At 47.2% G+C, this 23020-nt stretch overlaps 1 protein-coding gene and 1 long non-coding RNA gene across 2 annotated transcripts; both read right to left on the reverse strand.

Moving 5' to 3' along the window:
* Nucleotides 1-805: 805 nt before the first annotated feature.
* Nucleotides 806-17055, reverse strand: LOC125521047. The gene is made up of 3 exons (XR_007288993.1): nt 17043-17055; nt 15626-15630; nt 806-940 (listed from the first exon to the last, which is right to left on the reverse strand). It is a non-coding gene; the product is annotated as an uncharacterized LOC125521047 (long non-coding RNA).
* LOC125521046 (methyltransferase-like protein 22) lies at nt 7325-10101 on the reverse strand. Its single transcript, XM_048686103.1, has 10 exons — nt 9940-10101; nt 9710-9790; nt 9547-9621; nt 9403-9476; nt 9206-9308; nt 8996-9046; nt 8396-8549; nt 7978-8122; nt 7772-7877; nt 7325-7678 (listed from the first exon to the last, which is right to left on the reverse strand). Exons 1-10 carry the CDS (start codon nt 10067-10069, stop codon nt 7536-7538), a joined length of 1062 nt encoding a protein of 353 aa, XP_048542060.1. The 5' UTR covers nt 10070-10101; the 3' UTR covers nt 7325-7535.
* Nucleotides 17056-23020: the final 5965 nt, after the last annotated feature.

A 23020-nucleotide genomic window follows, 5' to 3' on the forward strand; every position in this document is an offset into this window, starting at 1 on the left:
TACTTGTGATTTATTCGTTGATTTACCACGTGCAACATTTTCGCTGCAATCCTAATGTGGCAAATATTGTGTGTGTGTGTGTGTGTGTGTGTGTGTGTGTGTGTGTGTGTGTGTGTGGTGGCCAGCCCAGCTTCGGTCGGTGAAGGCTGCAGGCGCGGCGGACGGCCCTGCCTCGGGCAGCGGCCCGGGAACGGATTCACCGCCGTATGGCTGACCGGCGATTACTAGCGATTCCTGCTTCATGCAGGCGAGTTGCAGCCTGCAATCCGAACTGAGGACGGGTTTTGGAGTTAGCTCACCCTCGGGAGATCGCGACCCTTTGTCCGGCCCATTGTAGCACGTGTGTCGCCCAGGGTCGACCGTTTCATTTCATTTTCTATTATATTAGAGTTTTCCTTTTTTTTATTATCTGTCAATGAATATTCTAATGGGAATGGAATTTCATAATACCATTTCAATTTGATTTCAATTTGTACTTTTTAGTTACTTTACTTCTCCCCAATAAAGCTTAGAAGTAAGAATTTATTGATTGATTGTATCCTTAACCATTTCTTTTTTTTTGACACGAGGAACTACTCACCCCTGAAAGGAGAAGAAAGGCTGAAATGCCAACGGACCTCTGTCTATTCTCTAATTCACCCGATCCGATAGTACCCGTTTTTGGAACGTCCAGTGCCAAAGTCACTGAATGGGTAAGTCACCAATCCAATCCCTTTGACAACAAAAACGAGCGCAAACATATAATAGCGTATTCGGAATTGTACCCAAGCCCCTCCCATGGGTTCTATACCCGATTCATAACATGCCTTTTTTTCTCTTAAGGTTGTCGGAATTATTCGCAATAAAATATTGGCTACAATTGAGGAGGTCTTATCAATGAAATTTCCATTTACACGGGATCTAGGCATAATTCCCAACCCATTCTATATAGAATTGTTTTCTAGCAAGATATTGGGTATTTCTGTCTTTTCTTTCTTCAAAAATTCTTATATGTTAGCAGAAAAACCTTATCCATTAATAGATGGAACTTCAACAGCAGCTAAGTCTAGAGGGAAGTTGTGAGCATTACGTTCGTGCATTACTTCCATACCAAGGTTAGCACGGTTGATGATATCAGCCCAACTAGTCGCGTAGCTTCATAATAATTTTGCAAAGCTTCCACATAATTTCCTTCGGATTGAGCCAACATCCGTTACGGTCGTTCATTCTATTCAAAAAATCTCCGTTCCACAAAGAAAGATAATGGAAAGTTGCCCAAAATGAGCACTAAAGACTTTTCGAGAAATCTCCTCCAAATCACCAGTATGACTATCGAAATCGTGAAACACTAATGGCAACCCTTCGAGTCGACGAAATTCATAAAATTCTCCGCGAACGTATTGAACAATATAATAGGAAAGTAGGATGAGATTCCATGGATAGAGAGCCAGTTCCAATAGACTTATGGAATGTTCCCGTTCGTGTGCATCCAGCAGGAATTGAACCCGCAAATTTACCAATTATGAGTTGGGCGCTTTAATCATTCAGCCATGGATGCTTAACAGGGATCATCGTACATCGTAAATCTGGCATTAGAAAATATTCATCTTGACAAGAAATTATCTATATGTTAAGATATCTCTGATAAGGGCTATAGCTCAGTTCGGTAGAGCAACTCGTTTACACGTGCGCCAATGCTTTTCAAAGGAGCTTATTGCAATTAAACTCGGCTCAATCTTTTTTTTCTAAAAAAGATTGAGCCGAATAAAAATAGATCATGATATGATCATGATCTTAGATTGAAAAAAAAAGAATGCCCCTTAGGGACCTTTCTTTGGATACCAAGATTTCTGACATCTTATTCTCGTATTTTAAAAAGAACTTGTAAAATAAGGATTAGGAATTAATTTGGGTTGCGCTATATCTATCAAAGAGTATACAATAATTATGGATTTGGTAAATCAAATCCATGGCTGCGTTTGGCAGCGACGGGCCATCTGAACTCCGATTGGCGGCGGCAGCATGGAGGGCCTGGTGGATAGGTTGGCATCATGCGTGGTCTGGCCTCCGGTCAGATCTGATCTAGCCGGCGTGGTCTGCTCGCTACGCAGCGGCACAGATCGGTGGCAGCTCGTACACACGATGCTGGATGAGGTTCGTAGAGTAGATCCGGGTGAAAACCATGATCTCGACTAGTTGTCAAGGCCAGCGACGGCGGCGCTCTTCTGTGCCATTCCTTTCTTGAAGGCATCGCCGTGGAGAAGCTCCAGACCTCTATTCACTACCTCCCAGGGAAACCCTAGATCAATCGATCAGATGACATCAGAGCTCGTGTGTCGTTTCCCCCCTTGGAGGTGTGCATAGGCACGAGGGACCAGTGAACTGCTTCTGCGGTGGAGTGGTGGTTCCTGTGACGCATCGACGACATGGAGTCTCGGCGGCAATGGCGTTGCAGGGTCTTGGCGACGGATGCGTGATGATGGACACGCGTAGGGTGTTGGCATTGTATGGCGCTGTGGCAGCGTCGACGGTAGGCCTTGTAAGGTGGATACATCAGTACCTGCTCTGAAGATGGACCGGTGGAATACTGTAGCGACGGCCTCTGCAGTGCGCGCATGTGGTGACCACTAAGAGTATGTCGGACTGGTTTGTGAACCAGACCCTGCAATTCAGCTTGATTAGGGCCTCCGGCTCTAAATGTTGCGCTTTGGCGTGAACTCTGTGTATGCGGCCCTGACAATCTGCACCCATTCATCAAATGGATAGGAGTAGTGACAGATGTTAACAAGACAATGGATTCAGATATGTTGATGTATTACTTATAAAGTCTTGATAAATAATTAATAAAATGGCTACATGCATAGCCATGATGCAGATGCCGGGGGGCCATCCTCCTTTTCGAAAAAGAAAAGAAAACAACTAATTAGCTGGGCTACTATATGAACATTGACTCCATGTTGCAATATTAAGGAAGAATTGTGTCAATTCCTTTGCATGTCGAACAAATCACACATCTTGATCATGTTAACCCGAAAAGATTGAGCATGCTCCTTGAAAGAATCGCCATCTTAATTACACTTTAAAAAAAATAATTAAATGTGTGAACCAAAAATTTCTTGTAGTTAAGTTGAGTTTATGCTAGAATTGTGCTATATCTACAATGGTTTCCATACGATATAGCATACGATACCAAATGACAGCCACCAATTTTGTTTGTTGTAGGGCTAAGATCAGGTCGTATGAAAATCATACCTAATTTCATCTTATGCAAAGCAATTCCTTTTAAGCTAACTAAAAGTTACAGTTGATGAAAAACTATTTATTGAATTTAATATATCTCAAAATTTAAGGGTTCTGAATGAGTTTTACTTCTTCTTTTTATTCTTGCCCTCTTTACTCCATAAACTCCCTAATATTATTTGGGAGTTTCATTTGTCTTTATAAATTAATAAAAACTATTTAATATTGTAATACTACCTCGTGTTTGGAACATATATAATTACAAACAAAATCTACACCTTTTGGCCTGTTAACGTAATTTAGATTATAAATGCAAAGCATTCTAGAAATATGCCATGGACAAACAAATATTCATCTTTTAACAAATTTCATTTATGAAAAAGAAATCTAAATGTCGCCATGGAAAAACAACTTAATTTGTAATATGGCTAACATTGCTAATTTGCCATGGTCAGAAAATCATCTTTCTGATGTGTGGGAAGAAGCATATACAATAGCCATGGCAAAAAACATGTGAAGTTGCCATGGTTAAAGAGTAAATTTTGCCATGGATAAACAAATAATTCTTCTTTTAACAAATGTCGTGTATGAAAAGGAAATCTAAAAGTTGCCATGGCAAAAAAACTTAAGTTGTGATATGTCTAAGATTGTTAATTTCCATGGTCAGAAGGTTCTCCCCACCTAGGCCCCGTTCCAGTGGTGCTTCTAGCATCGTCAGTGGGCGTTTGGAGTTGTGTCTCCAACAGATCTATCTTTGGTGAATTTACTCGGATCTGGTCATTCTTCGTCTATGTTCTTGTGTCTTCAGGTTGGATTCTTCTAATCTATGTTGCTCTTCATCGGTGGCGGTTGCGATTATGTTGTGCTGGTCTTATGGGGTCTTAGCACGACGACTTCCTGACTGTCTAATACAACAAGTTTTGCCCGGCTCCGGAGAGGGAGGGACGATGACAGTGGCACGCCTTTGGCTAGTGCTTGTAGTCGTCGCTAGGTGGTCTATAGATCTGGATGTAATTTTTATTATTTCTAGTGTTCTTTGTACTATCATGATTTTCCGCATTCTTAAGTCTCTTTCTCAAGCATCAACCATATCCATTTTCCGCATGAGGCAACAAATAATTTGAGATTCACACACGAAGATTCTTATGCAGTGTCTTGGTGACGAAAGCGTGATGATGGACGCACGTAGGGTGGTGCCATTGTATGGCACCGTGGTGGCGTCGACGGTAGGCCTTGTAAGGTGGATACGTCAGTACCTGCTCTAACGATGGATCGGTGGAAGACGGTGAAGGGAGCAGAAATAAAGATCAAGGGATTATGTGAACTACCAACTTTCTTCAGGGTAATAAAATGGATTTATTTTTCTTTTTTCAAGCAAGTAGTTCATTATTTGTAACTTACCTACTATTTTCTTCTTAATCAACATTTTTTTTCGAATCAACACTTTTGGTCTATATTGAACAGCAGCAAGGGAACCTACAAGATTTTTTCTTTTGTTTCCCTGAGAAGCTACAACTAATTTTTCAGGGGTTTTCAGTATACCAAATGTGCCTCAATTCAAACGCATTCTTAAGTCTCTTTCTCAAGCATCAACTATATCCCATTTTTCTGTAGTAGGGATTTATTTTTCCCAACGCACTTGCCTACTAGGTTTATTTCACCCCTGAGCAACTACTACCGTTTTGGTTTCAAGGTTCTGAGCAACTACTTTTTTGTGCAGAGGCCAGGTGCAAGGCAGTAAACAACCTAAAACAACATCAAAAGGAGATCGGCAGCTTTAGCAACATAATCAGGTTCATTAGGGGGCAAGAAGGGCGGAAAGATCCAAGGTGTCTAAGCATGTAGCATACACATGGGTACATTGAGAGTTCCAACTAGAACATAGGGTTTGTGAATATGTTGACAGGAACAACCAGAACCTGGGTGCCTGAAAAGGGAAACCATTCGATCTTTATCCAACGGCCATGAACAGATCGCGGTACTCAGGTACAAGTCAGACAGTGTTGCCAACACATTCAGCACTGTCCTGAGGTACCAGGCCTAGGATATATATCGTTGCCCCCGCTCAGCCTAGGCTATTTGCCCCCACTGCTTAATTTTTCTGTCATATAAAGCCTATCTGCACATGTGTGAGTTGCTGCCCATGTAGAGAGAATACGAGCAGGCAGATGCATACGGGCAGTTGCTTGCCAAATCGCCGTTCCTAAGGAGAAAAGAAATACGTGCGCTACTCATCAATCTTTCAATCAAGGTAAGCCCTAGGTTCATTTCTCATTTTTATCTTCTAATTTTCATATTTTCAGTCTATTCTGATTCCGTGTTTAAAAGGTACAAATTGGTAATTAGGTTGATTTAATCTTGCTTTATGTAATAATTTCATATGAATAAGTTTGAGCACATGGGAGTAGAATAAATCTCTGCACTGTGTAATATTCTGCCTTCATATACTTCAATTTATTTAGAAAGCTAATGGACCTTTTTTTTTTGCAAAATCCGCAACTGGTAGTATACTTGAAATAGTCGATCTATCTGAGCAAGCTTACTCGGGATCCATCTAAAAGAAGGATACTTGCATATTTTAATATCAATCATCTAAATGGAAGGTAATGTGCTCAAGCTTATATTTTTATCAGTCAACGTTTACACTCTCTCTTTACATTTAAACGCTTTTATTTTTCCTGCAGCTTGAAGGCTAGAATTCACGGACGTGCCAACAAAAAGGAACGACATATTCATATTTCTCAAGTTATTGTGCCTAAAGTGGTTAGTTTACTTTTATTTTGGCAATGATTTTTTTTCTTTTCTTTCACACTATATGTATGCTTTGTGTGGTCAGTTTCTTGAATGATCTAGCTATTAGTTCGTATACACGTTTCTGAAGAAGAAAAATTCTATACCTCTTTGCCCCCTCTCGTGTTTCATCCTGGCTCCGCCCCCTGGATGCATGCACTATATTTGGGATATTGTGATGAGGTACGCTAGCTTACTCCTGGAGGCCGTAGTGCAGAAGCAAGCACAAGTCACTCACTTCACTCACTGCTGGACCAGGTAACCCAATTGCTTGGCTGGAATGTCATACGCCGAGCACTCCCTGTACGTACCTCAAGCTCAAGGCCAACACCAACTGGTTCCGAAGGCCAGAGAGACAGACACCGACAGGAAAATGTAATAGGGAGCCTGAGTTGGCCGAAACATGACTCCTGATCTAGCTGTGATACTGGCTGTGATGCGCTTCTTCTTATGGTACACAGTTAAATGTCACCCGATCTAGCTGCTCCTTGCTGGGTATCAGAGTCGCAAATTTTATCAGTGGACACAATTGTTGTCTATATATTTATTAACACGAGTTTGAAGAGGACATGTATATATTTATCATCCACTCAATGCATCTGTTTGGCAGGCTCAGAATGGAGGTACATACACATAGGGGAACTGGCGCCATCCATACATCTTACTTAATGTATTTGAACTGACATTTTGCTACCCATGTTGATGCTCTGTTGGAAGCCAAACTAATGGACATTTGTACCCTGCTGTACACAGGACCTTACCATCGATCCAAACTGATGGGACAATCATACCTATTACCTAGCGAACAGATTCATTCCTGGAGTTGCCTGTTTCGCTTTGGTTTTATTTATGCCAGTGTAGTCCCTACAATAATGTAGTAAAAACTATCGTTTCATGCAAAGATAAATTCAGAATTTGTGTTTACATGTATTTTCATTGGATACCCGAAAGACGTTGTTTTCTTTGAATCTGATAATATACTGTAATGTTTCTTTCCAATGAAGCACGTTGTAGTTTTCTCTTTGATGTCGCCGTAGACAATTTTACAGGACCTCGGTCATTAAGCAGGTACTTTGATCCAACTGTAATTTTTGACAGTTTTCAGGATTCTCCACCAAACCAGTTTGATGTCAATCCAGGAAGCATTATAAGAAAATCTTCTATACTTACAAATACACCACCACATCACTTGTAACTTAAGCAAGAGGGGTTTCTTGTTGGCAAGCCAAAATCTAGCGCTTGATTCAAACGAATTGTCAATAGAAACACAAAATATCTAGCAATGTCTAACCAAAGCTCATTAGACACAGCCAAAGAAAAGATAAGGAAGATTCATGATCAGAGCAAAACAGACAATCTTCAGACCTTGCAAGGTTTCTTTTCTATAACTTGTCTTTGGTCATAAGCTGGTTATTATCCAGCGGCCACATGAAGATGTGTATCCTAGGGGGAACACATAATTTCCAGACAGAATGAACATAAATAGTCTGAACTCCTCTAAAATTTGTAAACCGACAATGCTCTTTTTAGTCTGGCCAATACATGAGCTTCCACATCTCCAGATCCTTGCCTCTGTTGTATTCTCTGATGTACTGAGGAACCCTCGCAAGGTCTACCTGCTCCCCCACAAGGCCTGGTTTCGATGTAGCATTGTCCTTGCCTCCACACCCTGGAGACAATGGGATTGACCGGAGGTTAGTTGAGATAGCCTGATGGAGCAATTATTTTGCCATCTTGTCGGAGTATCTAGCAAGGATGTTACCATCTTGAACCGCGAAGAAGCTTCGAAAATGCTTGTAACCATTGGGCACGACGTCTAGTTCGTCCAGGCTGAAGTTGTACCTCTTCTCCAGGGTCAAGTACAACACCTACCAGATGAAAAGGAGAATCTGAGTCTTCCTCTCAACCATCTTAACTAGCTAGATTTCTATGATTAGATAATGGTTGTCAGTGAATATACAATGATACCTTCTTGGCACCACGTGACATAAGCTGCCTCACTGCGTCGAAGAACAAATCGGTCAGATTGTCACTGTAAATAACATCTGCAGCGAATAGCAGGGTGGCTTGCTCAGCCTCCTCGATTTCACTTGAAGACCATGAGTATATCGAACTGCACTGGAGGAGATGTAACTTAAGCTCGGTGACGAGGAACATTTACCAAAACTCAAAATATTCAATAGTCCATCAAATGTCTGTGCACAGAGATTATGCATTAAGACAATGCATGTCCACACACGTATGTATTCCTTTTTGTTTATTAGTAACTGGAAGTGATAAAGCAACTTATTGATTTTATTCTTGAATATGCTGCCTAGAGATCAGTGTATTGTGGTGCATAGTAAGCAATAGAACAATCATGACTGCAATCGGTGTAGAAAAAAACCTTGGATCAGATGCATCATGTGTACCCACTGGCGGAGGCCATGACATTTTCCAGTCCAGTTCCCGTACATGGACTTTAGCTTCATCAAACTTTAGCATGCTAGAGTTGAGACGGACATTAGCCAAGCAATTATCGAGGATATGATTGCCTCTATCTGTTCATTCCCATTGGTAAATAAAATATGTAAGGATTGAAGATAGCAACATGGCACAAGAAACTTTGATTGTTCCATGGATTACTCTTTCGGGGTGCATGTAAAGTATCATGTCAAATTTTCAAAATCAAAACATTCAGACTTTCAGATATTGTACAAGCTTCCTAAATTATTAGGTGTTATGACTGAAATGGACGATTTGACAGATATCCTAATATATATGACATTACAATTTACAAATATGACCATACAAATGAAATGTTCAGACAGTAAAGAGCAATACAGAAAAATTAAGTAATGCGTACTGGAATTCAGATAACACTGTCAAATTCGGTATTGGTGGTGCTACATGGTATTGGAACAGAATGATCAAACCATACCTGTTGGACTGACTGCGGAACATGTAATTCTACTGCCAAATTGTACTTAGGAGGAGGATTAAGTACCTGTAATGAAAATCCTTCTAGCAACTCGAGCTTGTGCCAACCCTACCAACCCTGGCAAACATTTTGCGATTACATGCATATCGTTAGTGTTCAGGAACAATCCGTACTGCCCATACAGTAACCTCGTACAGAATGCTAACGTAACGTAAGCGGCAGATGAAGCAAAGGCGGTAGGACTCTGTATCAAGAAATTTCATATCGGGCCATCACCTGTGCCAGCACCGATCTCCATGGCAATAACACCGTCGAATTCAGACGACGTGAAGCTCTTGTGCAACACAAAGTCAGTTAACAGCATGGCGGCCTTCCAAACCTGCAAAGCAACAACAAACAGCAGAAAACAATGGTTCACAGGCGATACAAAGACGAGAAGACGCTAGGAAAACCGGCATGGAAAGCTCTCTAACCTGAAGCCCGACGCTCCGAAGCGAAGAGGTGACGCCGTGCTGCACGGCGAGCACATGATCTTCGCTTCTCCTCCCTGCATTCCAAGGAGGACAAAATAATTGGCGACTCACCGGCAATGACAGCTACGGTAACAAACGCCTTACTCTCTCTGTTCCTTCTTCTCCGGTGGAGAACGAGATCCCCGTCGTCGTCCACAGCGACAGCGTCAGGTGAGCCACCTTCTCAACGAAGCCGAGAAACAAGTCAGCACAGCGAGCAATTCACCATCCATCAGCTACGGCAAGAGCAATGCAATGCAAAACTCACTCGCTGGCTCATAGGAACTGCTTGTTGATGCGACGAGCTCGCGCCCATCGCTACCCTCGCCGTCGTCGCCTCCGGGTATCTCTAGAAAACATCAGGTGACACGTCAGCACGAGCCAAGCCGACAACCTCGTCTGGAGATGAACCAAGAAGCGGCGCAGTAAAGGTATATGATGAAATGCGCCTGAGAACAGAGGAGGGGGCGAGTGAGTTCGGGCTGCTGTGCTCTTTACCTAGCGGGCGGGAGGAGAAGGTGAAGCGGGAGAGGTAGAGGCCCGGGAAGCGGGGCGGGCAGCCCAGGTGCACCTCGCTCATCACCTGCTCCTCCTCCGCCTCCGCCTCCAAGCCTCCTCCGGCTTCCATGGCCGCAGAGAAGACGCTCCTGGTTTCCTCTGGGCTCTCGAGATGAGAGACTGGAGGCGGAGTGGAATAGCTTTGTGGTGTCATATTGGGCCGCGCAGTGTATGGGCTGACCTTCCGTCCCGGGCTTCGGCTTGCGCCTTGCATCTTTTTGTTGCAACCGTGCCCTGCTCAGCAAAGTTGTGGTTGGGCTATCCCACGGCATGTGGATTTTGAGCAATAAAACTTGGTTTAACCCCTCAAAAAAAAAGTGGTGGTTGAGCTTATGGGACACCGTAGCTCCGGGGAAGGTAAAAACACACATGTGGCGGCTTATTCGGAATGGGCTTGCCGTGGGCACCGAACTTCAGAGGAGGAAGATCAAGGAGGGAGTTTTCTGTGTGGCGTGCGGGAGGGAAGAGACGAACTATCACAGATTTTGGGGCTGTTTCATGCAACTAATATGTAAGGTTTGGTTGCATGAACCACCGGACTGCATTCTGCAGGTTGTGTCAGACGAGATCCCTAGTTGGGAGACTTAAATAAAGTTTTAGTAGTGAGTTTAAAAAAAAAGTGGTGGTTGGACGCATCAAGTGGCGTACACTGGGCTTACCCCCTTGAACTATATGACCCCACAAAGATGCCCAATCTTACTAAGTCAATTACATTGGTGGTGCTACAACTTGGCGAAAATCTTTCACTTTGATGCTAGAAGTATGGTGTGCATCAAAGTGGTGCAAAATTTTGGCATTGACATGCAAATACAGTGCTTATCTCATTTTATGCGGAGTCGGTGCTGACTAGGAGCATGGGGCCCGCTATCAGCCACTGGACCAGAGAGAAAGGGTTAGGTGCATCAAGTGGCACGCTCCCAGCACACCCAAAATGCCCGCTTGGTTTGCCCCTGGTACCACTTAATTAGTTGCTCCCGCCTCCGGCTCCCATCGCCCCGTCTCTCAAGGGAAGATATTATGCGGAGACTGGCAGCGAAGAGGAGCTGGTTTTGTATGGGCTGCTCTTCCTTCATGGGTATGCTTGGGCTCTTTTTGTCGCTCACTAACGTGGTTAATGGGCCAGCCAAATATACATTACGCAACAAGAATGAGTGCTAGCGCAGAGGGCTGGGTTTCATATAAGTCGTTTTTATTCTAATCTAAAAAATGTTCACAAATAAAAAATTATTCATGGATTTAAGAAAAAGTTCATGAACTAAGAAAATGCTAACTAATTTGGAAATTTTTTGTAAATTTTAAAAAATTATGAATTTCAAATATATTCATGAACTCAAAAAGAATTTACAAATAAAAAAATGTTCACAAATTAAAATTGTGAATTTTGAATGTGTTCTTGTATTCAAAAAATTTCCAGAGGTTTTAAAAGTAGTCACATATTAAAAAAGGACAAAAAGGGGAACATGAAAGAAAAACAGAAAAATAGAAAAGTAAAGTAAAAAAACAATTAAGACAATAGAAATAAAAATCTTGTGGAACCTTCTGAAAATTGTGCTTCTTGAAACCGACGCTCAACAGTTTGTTGTCCACAAGCATACTTCGCCTAAATGGACCAGCCCAAAGCCAATCGCTAGTGAGCGATTCGCATGCAGTGCTCACATATAGTTTGTGACGCCGATACAGGGCCAGTTTTTTTTGTGATTCTACCAGAATCGCCACTTCATATTATTTTTACAATCCTAACTAATTAGACTATAACTAGATAGGATTGTAAAAAAATAATAGAGTGGCAATTATGAGAGAAGCTGAAAAGGAGGGCGATTATGAGAGAATCGCTCAAAAAACTGGCCCATATTGTCGGTTGTAAGGGCTATGCTCTTGTCGCTCGCAGGTACCTACGTTCGGACGTCCCTCTCGCTCAATGGTAAGCATGGGGTGGACCAGTCCATTATCTCTGACTGTTAGCTTCTCTAGCATATGGCGTAGCGTACGCATGGTTTTGCTTTTTTTTGGTTTCCAAAACAGTTTTTGTTTATACTTTGGCTTGTGGATAGATTATTACTTGATCATGAGAAGTTTTATGATGAATAATTATTGTTATAATAATGATCATAAGCATGATGCTTTCATGTCCATATTTTCTTTTATCAACACCTCTCTCTCTAGACTCGTGTGAAGGAAATATGCCCTAGAGGCAATAATAAAGTTGTTATTTATATTTCCTTATATCATGATAAATACTTATTATTCATGCTAGAATTGTATTAACCAGAAACTTAGTACATGTGTGAATACATAGACAAACAAAGTGTCACTAGTATGCTCTACTTGACTAGCTCGTTAATCAAAGATGGTTAAGTTTCCTAGCCATGGACAAGAGTTGTCATTTGATGAACGGGATCACATCATTAGAGAATAATGTGATTGACTTGACCCATCCGTTAGCTTAGCACTATGATCGTTTAGTTTATTGATATTGCTTTCTCCATAACTTATACATGTTCCTATGACTATGAGATTATGCAACTCCCGAATACCGGAGGAACACTTAGTGTGCTATCAAATGTGACAACGTAACTGGGTGATTATAAAGATGCTCTACAGGTGTCTCCGATGGTGTTTGTTGAGTTGGCATAGATCGAGATTAGGATTTGTCACTCCGATTGTCGGAGAGGTATCTCTGGGTCCTCTCGGTAATGCACATCACTATAAGCCTTGCAAGCAATGTGACTAATGAGTTAGTTACAGGATGTTGCATTACGGAACGAGTAAAGAGACTTTCCGGTAATGAGATTGAACTAGGTATTGAGATACCGGCGATCGAATCTCGGGCAAGTAACATACCGATGACAAAGGGAACAACGTATGTTGTTATGCGGTTTGACCGATAAAGATCATCATAGAATATGTAGGAACCAATATGAGCATCCAGGTTCCACTATTGGTTATTGACCGGAAGTGAGTCTTGGTCATGTCTACATAGTTCTCGAACCCATAGGATCCGCACGCTTAACGCTCGATGACGATCGGTATTATGAGTTTATGTGTTTTGATGTACCAAAGGTAGTTCGGAGTCCCGGATGTGATCATGGACATGACAAGGAGTCTCGGAATGGTTGAGACATAAAGATCGATATATTGGAAGGCTATGTTTGGACATCAGAATGGTTCCGGGTGAGTTCGGGCATTTACCGGAGTACCGGGGGGTTACCGGAACCCCCTGGGGAGCATATGGGCCTTAATGGGCCTTAGTGGGAGAAAAGAGAAGGCAGCCTGGGAGGGGGCGCCCCCCCCCCCAGCCCAATCCGAATTGGGTGGGGGGCCGGCCCCCTTTCCTTTCTCCTTCTCCCTCTTCCTTCTATTCCTAGTTGGACTAGGAAAGGGGGAGTGAGGGAGTCCTGGATTAGGGGGTGTTCGGGTAGCCGGACTATACCTTCCGCCGAACTCCAGGACTATGAAGATACAAGATTGAAGACTCCGTCCCGTGTCCGGATGGGACTTTCCTTGGCGTGGAAGGCAAGCTTGGCGATGCGGATATTCAAGATCTCCTACCATTGTAACCGACTTTGTGTAACCCTAACCCTCTCCGGTGTCTATATAAACCGGAGGGTTTTAGTCCGTAGGACAACTTCATCATACAACAATCATACCATAGCTAGCTTCTAGGGTTTAGCCTCCTTGATCTCGTGGTAGATCTACTCTTGTAATACCCATATCATCAATATTAATCAAGCAGGACGTAGGGTTTTACCTCCATCAAGAGGGCCCGAACCTGGGTAAAACATTGTGTCCCTTGTCTCCTGTTACCATCCGGCCTAGACGCACAGTTCGGGACCCCCTACCCGAGATCCGCCGGTTTTGACACCGACATTGGTGCTTTCATTGAGAGTTCCTCTGTGTCGTCGCTTTCAGGCCCAATGGCTTCTTCGATCATCAACCACGATGCAGTCCAGGGTGAGACTTTTCTCCCCGGACAGATCTTCGTCTTCGGCGGCTTCGCACTACGGGCCAACTCGCTTGGTCACCTTGAGCAGATCGAAAGTTACGCCCCTGGCCATCAGGTCAGGTTTGGAAGCCTAAACTACACGGCTGACATCCGCGGGGACTTGATCTTCGACGGATTCGAGCCACAGCCAAGCGTGCCGCACTGTCTCGATGGGCATGATATAGCTCTGCTGCCGAACAGCGCCTTGGAGGCCGCACACGCATCGGTTCCGACCATTGATTCAGAGCCCACTGCGCCAATCGAGGATCAGCGGTTGGACGCTGCCTCAGGGGCTGCGATCTCAGAGGCGATCGAGCCGAACTCCAGCCCCGCACTCCGCATGGCCCGTGACTCCAAGGAGCCGGATTCCTCTCCGAACTCCGAGCACCCCGCGCCCCCGCCAATCGAATCCGATTGGGCGCCGATAATGGAGTTCACCGCCGCGGACATCTTTCAGCACTCGCCCTTCGGCGACATCCTGAATTCTCTAAAGTCTCTCTCTTTATCAGGAGAGCCCTGGCCGGACTACGGTCAGCAAGGTTGGGATACGGACAATGAAGAAATTCAAAACCCACCCACCACCCACTTCGTAGCCACTGTCGACGACTTAACCAACATGCTTGACTTCGACTCCGAAGACATCGACGGCATGGACGACGATGCAGGAGACGAACAAGAACCAGCACCTGTAGGGCGTTGGAAGGACACCTCGTCATATGACATATATATGGTGGACACTCCAAAGGATGGAGACAGCGATGGAACAGCGGTGGACGATACCTCTACGAAACAGCCCAAGCACCGGCGTCAGCGGCGCCGCTCTAAATCCCGCCAAAGCAAAAACGGTGATTCCGGCACGGGAGATAATACTACTCCGGACAGCGCCGAAGAACACCCCCTCCAGCAAAATTCGGCACAGGAGGACAGAGAAGCCAACCCTCACGAGAGGGCGGCGGACCAAGAGGTTGAGGACGATAATTATACGCCTCCCTCCGAAGACGAGGCAAGCCTCGACGACGACGAGTTCTTCGTGCTAGAGGATCTTGCCGAATAAGAGCATTTTAAACGCAGGCTCATGGCCACGGCAAGCAGCCTCAAGAAAAAGCGGCAACAGCTTAGAGCTGATCAGGATTTGCTAGCTGACAGATGGACTGAAGTCCTTGCGGCCGAAGAGTATGAACTCGAACGCCCCTCCAAGAGTTACCCAAAGCGCAGGCTGCTACCCCGACTAGAGGAGGAAGCACCTACATCACCAGCGCATGACATGGCCGACCGGCCACCTCGTGGCCGCGACAGAGAGGCCTCTTGGCCCTCCACTCAAGCCATGCCGCGGTACCGCGTCAAGCATACTAAGGCACGGGAAAATACGCCCGACCTGCGCGACATCCTGGAGGACAAGGCAAGGCAAACAAGATCGATCTACGGATCGCGCAGGCGCCCCACGGCACGTGACGGTGATCGTCACTCCGGACGCAATGAATCCGGCCGGGCCGAACTCAACAGACAAAGCTCCTTCGAGCTGCGTCGTGATATAGCCCAATACAGAGGCGCCGCACACCCACTATGCTTCACAGAGGAAGTAATGGATCATAAAATCCCTGAGGGCTTCAAACCCGTAAACATCGAATCGTACGATGGCACAACAGATCCTGCGGTATGGATCGAGGATTATCTCCTTCATATCCACATGGCCCACGGCGATGATCTACACGCCATCAAATACCTCCCACTCAAACTTAAGGGACCGGCCCGGCATTGGCTTAACAGCTTGCCAGCAAACTCAATCGGTTCTTGAGAGGACCTGGAAGCCGCATTCCTTGACAACTTCCAGGGCACTTATGTGCGACCACCGGACGCCGATGACCTAAGCCACATAATTCAGCAGCCAGAAGAATCGGCCAGGCAATTCTGGACACGGTTCCTAACAAAGAAAAACCAGATAGTCGACTGTCCGGACGCAGAGGCCTTAGCGGCCTTCAAGCATAATATCCATGACGAGTGGCTGGCCCGACACCTGGGACAGGAAAACCCGAAATCTATGGCAGCCCTCACGACACTCATGACCCGCTTTTGCGCGGGAGAAGACAGCTGGCTAGCTCGCAGTAACAACTTAACCAAGAACATTGGTAATTCAAATACCAAGGACAAAAGTGACAGGTCGCGACGGAACAAACAAAAGCGCCGCATTAACAGCGACAGCAACGAGGATACGGTAGTTAATGCCGGATTTCAAGGCTACAAATCCGGTCAACGGAAACAACCATTCAAAAGAAAAACTCAGGGCCCGTCCAGTTTGGACCGAATACTCGACCGCTTGTGCCAGATACATGGCACCCCCGAAAAGCCAGCCAATCACACCAACAGGGATTGTTGGGTGTTCAAGCAGGCAGGCAAGTTAAGAGCCGAAAACAAAGACAAGGGGCTGCATAGCGACGACGAGGAGGAGCCCAGGCTGCCGAACAACAGTGGACAGAAGGGATTTCCCCTGCAAGTGCGGACGGTGAACATGATATACACAACCCACATCCCCAAGAGGGAGTGGAAGCGTGCGTTACGGGACGTATATGCGATGGAGCCGGTCGCCCCAAAGTTCAACCCATGGTCCTCCTGCCCGATCACCTTTGATCGAAGGGACCACCCCACTAGCATCCGTCACGGCGGCTTCGCCGCATTGGTTCTAGACCCAATCATTGACGGATTTCATCTCACAAGAGTCCTCATGGACGGCGGCAGCAGCCTGAACCTGCTTTACCAGGATATAGTGCGAAAGATGGGCATAGATCCCTCGAGGATCAAGCCCACCAAAACGACCTTTAAAGGCGTCATCCCAGGTGTAGAAGCCAACTGTACAGGCTCAGTTATTCGGATCTCCGGATAACTTCCGAAGCGAGGAGTTAATCTTCGACATAGTCCCGTTCCGTAGTGGCTATCACGCACTGCTCGGGCGAACCGCGTTCGCAAAATTCAACGCGGTACCGCACTATGCATACCTCAAGCTCAAGATGCTAGGCCCTAGGGGAGTAATCACGGTCAATGGGAACACTGAACGCTCCCTCCGAACGGAGGAGCACACGGCAGCGCTCGCAGCAGAAGTACAAAGCAGCCTCTCTAGGCAGTCCTCCAGTTCGGCCTTCAAAAAGCCGGACACTGTTAAGTGCGCCCGGAGTACCCTACAACAAGACCGCCTGGCACGTTCCGAGCTAGCATAGCAATGCGGCCCCAACCCTAGCCCTCGCGATATAACGAAACCAACGCTTCGCGTACATAACTACGCTCTTGAAATACCATGGGCACAGGGGAAGGGGCACTATCACGGCATGCCCGAAATACGGCTTAAACCGCACCAGGGGCTGCCGGATTCCTTCTTTTTTTCTCTTACTCTCAGGACTCCATACTTCGGACGACCCGTTCAGCAATTCAACTGCCGCACAAACGATGCAAGATCCAGGGAAGTAGACAAGCCACACCGCATTATGGAACTCCCAGGTGGTCTCTATTGCGAGCAGTATACCTATTTTTTAATACAATTCCGCCAGCCTGCCCCTGGCCAGGACATGTTAAATAGTCCAATTTATTTTGCCTATCACACTATTTGTATCGTTCCGCTTTCATAGCAGCCTTTCTATAAACAATGCATAGATTTTTGTCTATATTTTGCATTACCCTCTTTTTATATATATATTTATTAATAACATGCTGCATCCGTACATTGTGGTACGGCAAAATACGCCAGGGGCTTCAGTACCCATCAATATGGCGTGAGAAGTCCATCCACTTTCACAAGTGCGGCACCCCGAACTTATAGCACTATATGCATTGGCTCCGAATCATGATTTGGGTCAATAGTTGGGTTTGCCTGGCTCCTATGTTTTGGTGCCTTACATTCCACTATATCGGCTAAGGTAGCACTAGGAGAACCACTGCGATTGTGCCCCAGTTGAGCTGGGCCGAGCACCTCAGTGGAGAAAGCTAAAACTGACTGTCATGATGAGGCGAGAGACCGGTCGCTGTTCGAGAGGTTTTTCGAGTCCTTAAAGGCTTATGCCGCTTCGAGCGAGGAACCGACTTTGTCCGGCCAAGGCGTGGATAGCGCCCCAAACTCGGTCTTCCGAATACTAGGGGCTTCGCCGAAATTTAAAATTATAGAGTTCTATGGCTAAGTGAGAGTGTTCAAGCATTATAGTCCGATTGCCTTGTTCGTTGTGCTGACCGCCTCTCTCGACGGACCCAATCATGGGAAAAAGAGCGCTCAGGTTTATCCCGAACACCCCAGCACTAGTGGCATGGGGGCAGAAGCCGACGACTGGCCATCTCTCAATTTTTTGATAAACGGCCGCACAGAAAGTAATATTTTAAATTCAAGCATTGCTTAGCGCATATGAACAAGTTTTCAGCGCACAGGATAACACGAGCGAGTTCATTCAAAAATTACATCCTTGGTACATTCATCCGCCACAAGGCGGGCACCAGCAAGAACATCCTTGTAATAGTTCTCGGGCTTGCGATGCTCCTTCCCCGGCGGCGGCCCGTCCTTCACAAGCTTCTCACCGTCCAGCTTACCCCAATGCACCTTTGCATGGGCAAGGGCCCTACGGGCACCTTCGATGCAGACAGAGCGCTTGATGACCTCGAGCCTTGGACAAGCCTCCACCAGCCGCCGCACCAGTCCGAAGTAGCTCCCAGGCAGGGCCTCTCTAGGCCACAGCCGAACTATGAAGCCCTTCAGGGCCTGTTCGGCCGCCTTGTGGAGCTCGACCAGCTGCTTCAGCTGGTTGCTCAAGGGCATAGGGTGTCCGGCCTCAGCATACTGAGACCAGAACACCTTCTCCGTCGAGCTGCCTTCCTCGGCTCGGTAGAATGCGGCGGCATCGGATACGCTGCGGGGAAGATCTGCGAATGCTCCTGGAGAGCTCCGGATTCGGGTAAGTAACAAGTAGTTTACTTTTATATGTCTGCTTTGCATATAGAATGCCTTACCCGCCGCTATCTTTTTCACCGCCTCTAATTCCTGGAGGGCCTTCTGGGCTTCGGCCTTGGCAGATTTCGCAGTTTTAAGGGCCGCAGCGAGCTCGGACACTCGCATGTTCGAGTCGAGCACCAAACTCTCATGTTTTTGCATGAGAACCTGAAGCTCTTACCGCACCTCGCCGACCCGCGCCTCAAATTTCTCCCGCTCAGCGCGCTCCATGGCCGCTTTCTTCTCGGCCTCGGACAGCGCCTGCTTGATGGTCGCCACCTCAGTTGTGGCCCCTACAATAAGCAGTATACTCCTGTCATTTTTTGCAATTGCACCTTCCTATAGGCATTTTTTCTATAAGGTATCTCCTACCTTCTTTCTCCTCGAGCTGCCGTTTGGCAAGGCTGAGCTCTTGCTCGGTCCGCTCGAGGCCCTGCTTCAGGGCGCCCACCTCCGCAGTCAGTGCGACGGTGGCCAGCAGTGAAGCCTGCATACGTATATTGACTCCTTTTTAGTTAGACTCCTGCGATATTTAATAGATCCTCTATTCGGCTTTTCTTTCCGAACGCCAAACAGAGCATCAGGGGCTACTGTCTATACGGTAATATTTTTACATATTTTTACTTACCTCGAAGCCTGTTAGAAGGCTAGCACAAGCTTCAGTCAGTCCGCTTTTGGCAGACCGAACCTTCTGGATCACCGTACTCATGATGGCACGGTGCTCCTCATCGATGGAGGCGCCCTTAAGCTCCTCCAGCAGATTGTCCGGCGCCTCCGGCTGGACGGAGGACGCCAGCTCAGTAGGCTTGCTCCTCTTGGCAGGAGTTCACCTACCGCGGTCCGGAACCGTTGATGATTCCGGCGCAGTGTCCGGCTTAAAGCCGGACTTGGAGCCCAGGGGGGTCTTGTCCCCTTCACTCCTGGAGTCCGGGAGGTCGCCTCGCGGCTCCTCCTGGACCACCTCCTCTTGCCCCGGAGCTTGTCGCGACGCCACTTCGGCTTCATCCGCAGCACAGGGGGAAGCAGTAGGCGGAACTGAATTCACGTCCGATGAATCCAGGGAGCCGCTCGACGACTCGTCGAGCCCGTCCTTGGGCGGACTGCATGATTATATCCGACATTAGGGAAAGCTGTGCAACAAAAGGAATATCACGAGTTACTCTGGTATCCGAACACTTACGATCTCGCCGGACGCTTGGCCCTGTCCGGCCACTCCTCTTCGTCCTCGTCGGCGTCGGGGACGTAGTCCGGCGAAGGGGTTTTCCTCTTCTTGGACCCCTCGGCTTCCCCTACTGGGGCGGCCTTCCTCTTCTCTCCTCCCCCCGCTGGAGGGGGAGAGGTTTCTTCTTCCTCCTCCTCGTTTTCACGGGAGGAGTGCGTCTCAGACTCGTCGGACGACGAGTCCGACACCACCATATGCCGGGAACTCTTTCGAGTCCCCGTGGCCTTCTTCTTCTTGGCCTTCTTCTCCGGCACCACATAAGGTGCCGGAACCAGCAGCTTCTCTAGGAGAGCAGGGGCTGGGTCTTCAGGCAAGGGAGCCGGACAGTTAATCTGTCCAGACTTCTCCCGCCAATCCTGTCAAAGGTGAGGGAGTTTAGATCCCGCATAGAGTCAAACTATGAAAAAACTTAACATCCTGTAAAGGATGGAAATATCTTACCTCGCCAGCAGGACGCTGCGAGCTGAATCCGCGGTCTTCGGAGGCGGATGTGGGAGCCTCGGCGCCTTTGGTTAGCCCCCTCCAGACATCTTCGTACGTCGTGTCGAAGAGCCTACTCAGAGTGCGGTGCTACGCCGGGTTGAACTCCCACAAATTGAAGTCCCGTTCTTGACACGGAAGGATCCGGCAGACGAGCATGACCTGGATTACGTTGACAAGCTTGAGCTGCTTGTTCACCAGGGACTGGATGCTTTTTTGCAGTCCGGTCAACTCTTCTTCTTCGCCCCATGACAAGATCGTCTCCTTCCGGGACGTGAGCCGTGTAGGGGGTCCGGATCGGAATTCAGGGGCTGCGATCCACCTCGGATCGCGTGGCTCAGTGATGTAAAACCACCCTGACTGCCACCCCTTCAAGGTCTCCACAAAGGAGCCCTCGAGCCATAGGACGTTGGCAATTTTGCCCGCCATGGCACCTCCGCACTCTGCCTGGTTGCCACGCACCACCTTTGGCTTGACGTTGAAGGTCTTGAGCCAGAGGCCGAAATGGGGGCGAATGCAGAGGAAAGCCTCGCACACGATGATAAACACCGAGATATTGAGGATGAAGTTCGGGGCCAGATCGTGGAAATCTAGGCCATAGTAGAACATGAGCCCGCGGACAAATGGGTGGAGAGGAAAACCCAGTCCATGGAGGAAGTGGGGAAGAAATACTACCCTCTCATGGGGCCTTGGGGTGGGGAGAAGCTGCCCCTCCTCGGGAAGCCGGTGCGCGATGTCTTTGGACAAGTATCCGGCCTTCCTTAACCTTTTGACATGGCCCTCCGTGACGGAGGAGACCATCCACTTGCCTCCCGCTCCGGACATTGTTGGAGAGGGTTGAGGTAGAAGTGTGGGCTTGGGCGCTGGAGCTCGGGCGCGCAGAAGAGGGATAGGCAAAAGAGGAAGAAGGCGTAGGTAAAAAGGTGGATCCTTATCCCCTTATATGGGCGGATGCGACTATGCGTCCCCACCAGCCTAGTAAAACTCGCTTGCCTCCCAAGCGCCATGATAAGTGGCGCGGTTGGGTTACCCATGTCCGTATTAACGAGAATCACGTAAACAAAGGGGACACGATCTCTGCTTTGACAAGACGTGCCAAGGAAACCGCCTCGCAAAACACGCTGAGGTGGAGAAGTGAAAACGATTCGAATAAAGGCTTGGCCGTAGTGTGATGTCATGCTGCGGGATACGTCAGCAGATTAGATTTGTGTTAATATTATTCTCTCTATGGCAATACGTGGAAGCTTATTTTGCAGAGCCGGACACTACTCTTGGTGTTTACAAACTTTTATGAAGAATTTGGAGGAGGAACCCGCCTTGCAATGCCGAAGAAAATCCGCGCGCCAGACTCGTCGTCATTAAAGCTTGGTTCAGGGGCTACTGAGGGAGTCCTGGATTAGGGGGTGTTCGGGTAGCCGGACTATACCTTCAGCCGAACTCCAGGACTATGAAGATACAAGATTGAAGACTCCGTCCCGTGTCCGGATGGGACTTTCCTTGGCGTGGAAGGCAAGCTTGGCGATGCGGATATTCAAGATCTCCTACCATTGTAACCGACTTTGTGTAACCCTAACCCTCTCCGGTGTCTATATAAACCGGAGGGTTTTAGTCCGTAGGACAACTTCATCATACAACAATCATACCATAGGCTAGCTTCTAGGGTTTAGCCTCCTTGATCTCGTGGTAGATCTACTCTTGTAATACCCATATCATCAATATTAATCAAGCAGGACGTAGGGTTTTACCTCCATCAAGAGGGCCCGAACCTGGGTAAAACATTGTGTCCCTTGTCTCCTGTTACATCCGGCCTAGACGCACAGTTCGGGACCCCCTACCCGAGATCCGCCGGTTTTGACACCGACAGGGAGTCCTACTCCTGCTAGGAGGAGGACTCCTCCCCCTTGGCGCGCCTAGAGAAGCCAGCCGGCATCCCCTATCCCTCCTTTATATATATGGGGGGGCACCCTAGAACACACAAGTTGATCTCTTAACCGTGTGCGGTGCCCCCCTCCACAGATTTCCACCTCGGTCATATCGTTGTAGAGCTTCGGCGAAGCTCTCCGTCGGTAACTTCATCAACACCGTTATCATGCCGTCGTGCTGACGAAGCTCTCCCTTGACACTCACCTGGATCTAGAGTTCGTGGGATGTCACCGATTTGAACGTGTGCAGATCGCGGAGGTGCCGTATCTTCGGTGCTAGGATCGGTCAGATCGTGAAGACGTACGACTACATCAACCGCATTGTCATAATGCTTCCGCTTATGGTCTACGAGGGTACGTAGACAACACTCTTCCCTCTCGTTGCTATGCATCACCTAGATGGATCTTGCGTGTGTGTAGGAATTTTTTTTGAAATTACTGTGTTCCCCAATAGGATC

The sequence above is a fragment of the Triticum urartu genome, chromosome 7, assembly GCF_003073215.2.
Source record: "Triticum urartu cultivar G1812 chromosome 7, Tu2.1, whole genome shotgun sequence".
NCBI classification, from domain to species: Eukaryota; Viridiplantae; Streptophyta; class Magnoliopsida; order Poales; family Poaceae; genus Triticum; species Triticum urartu.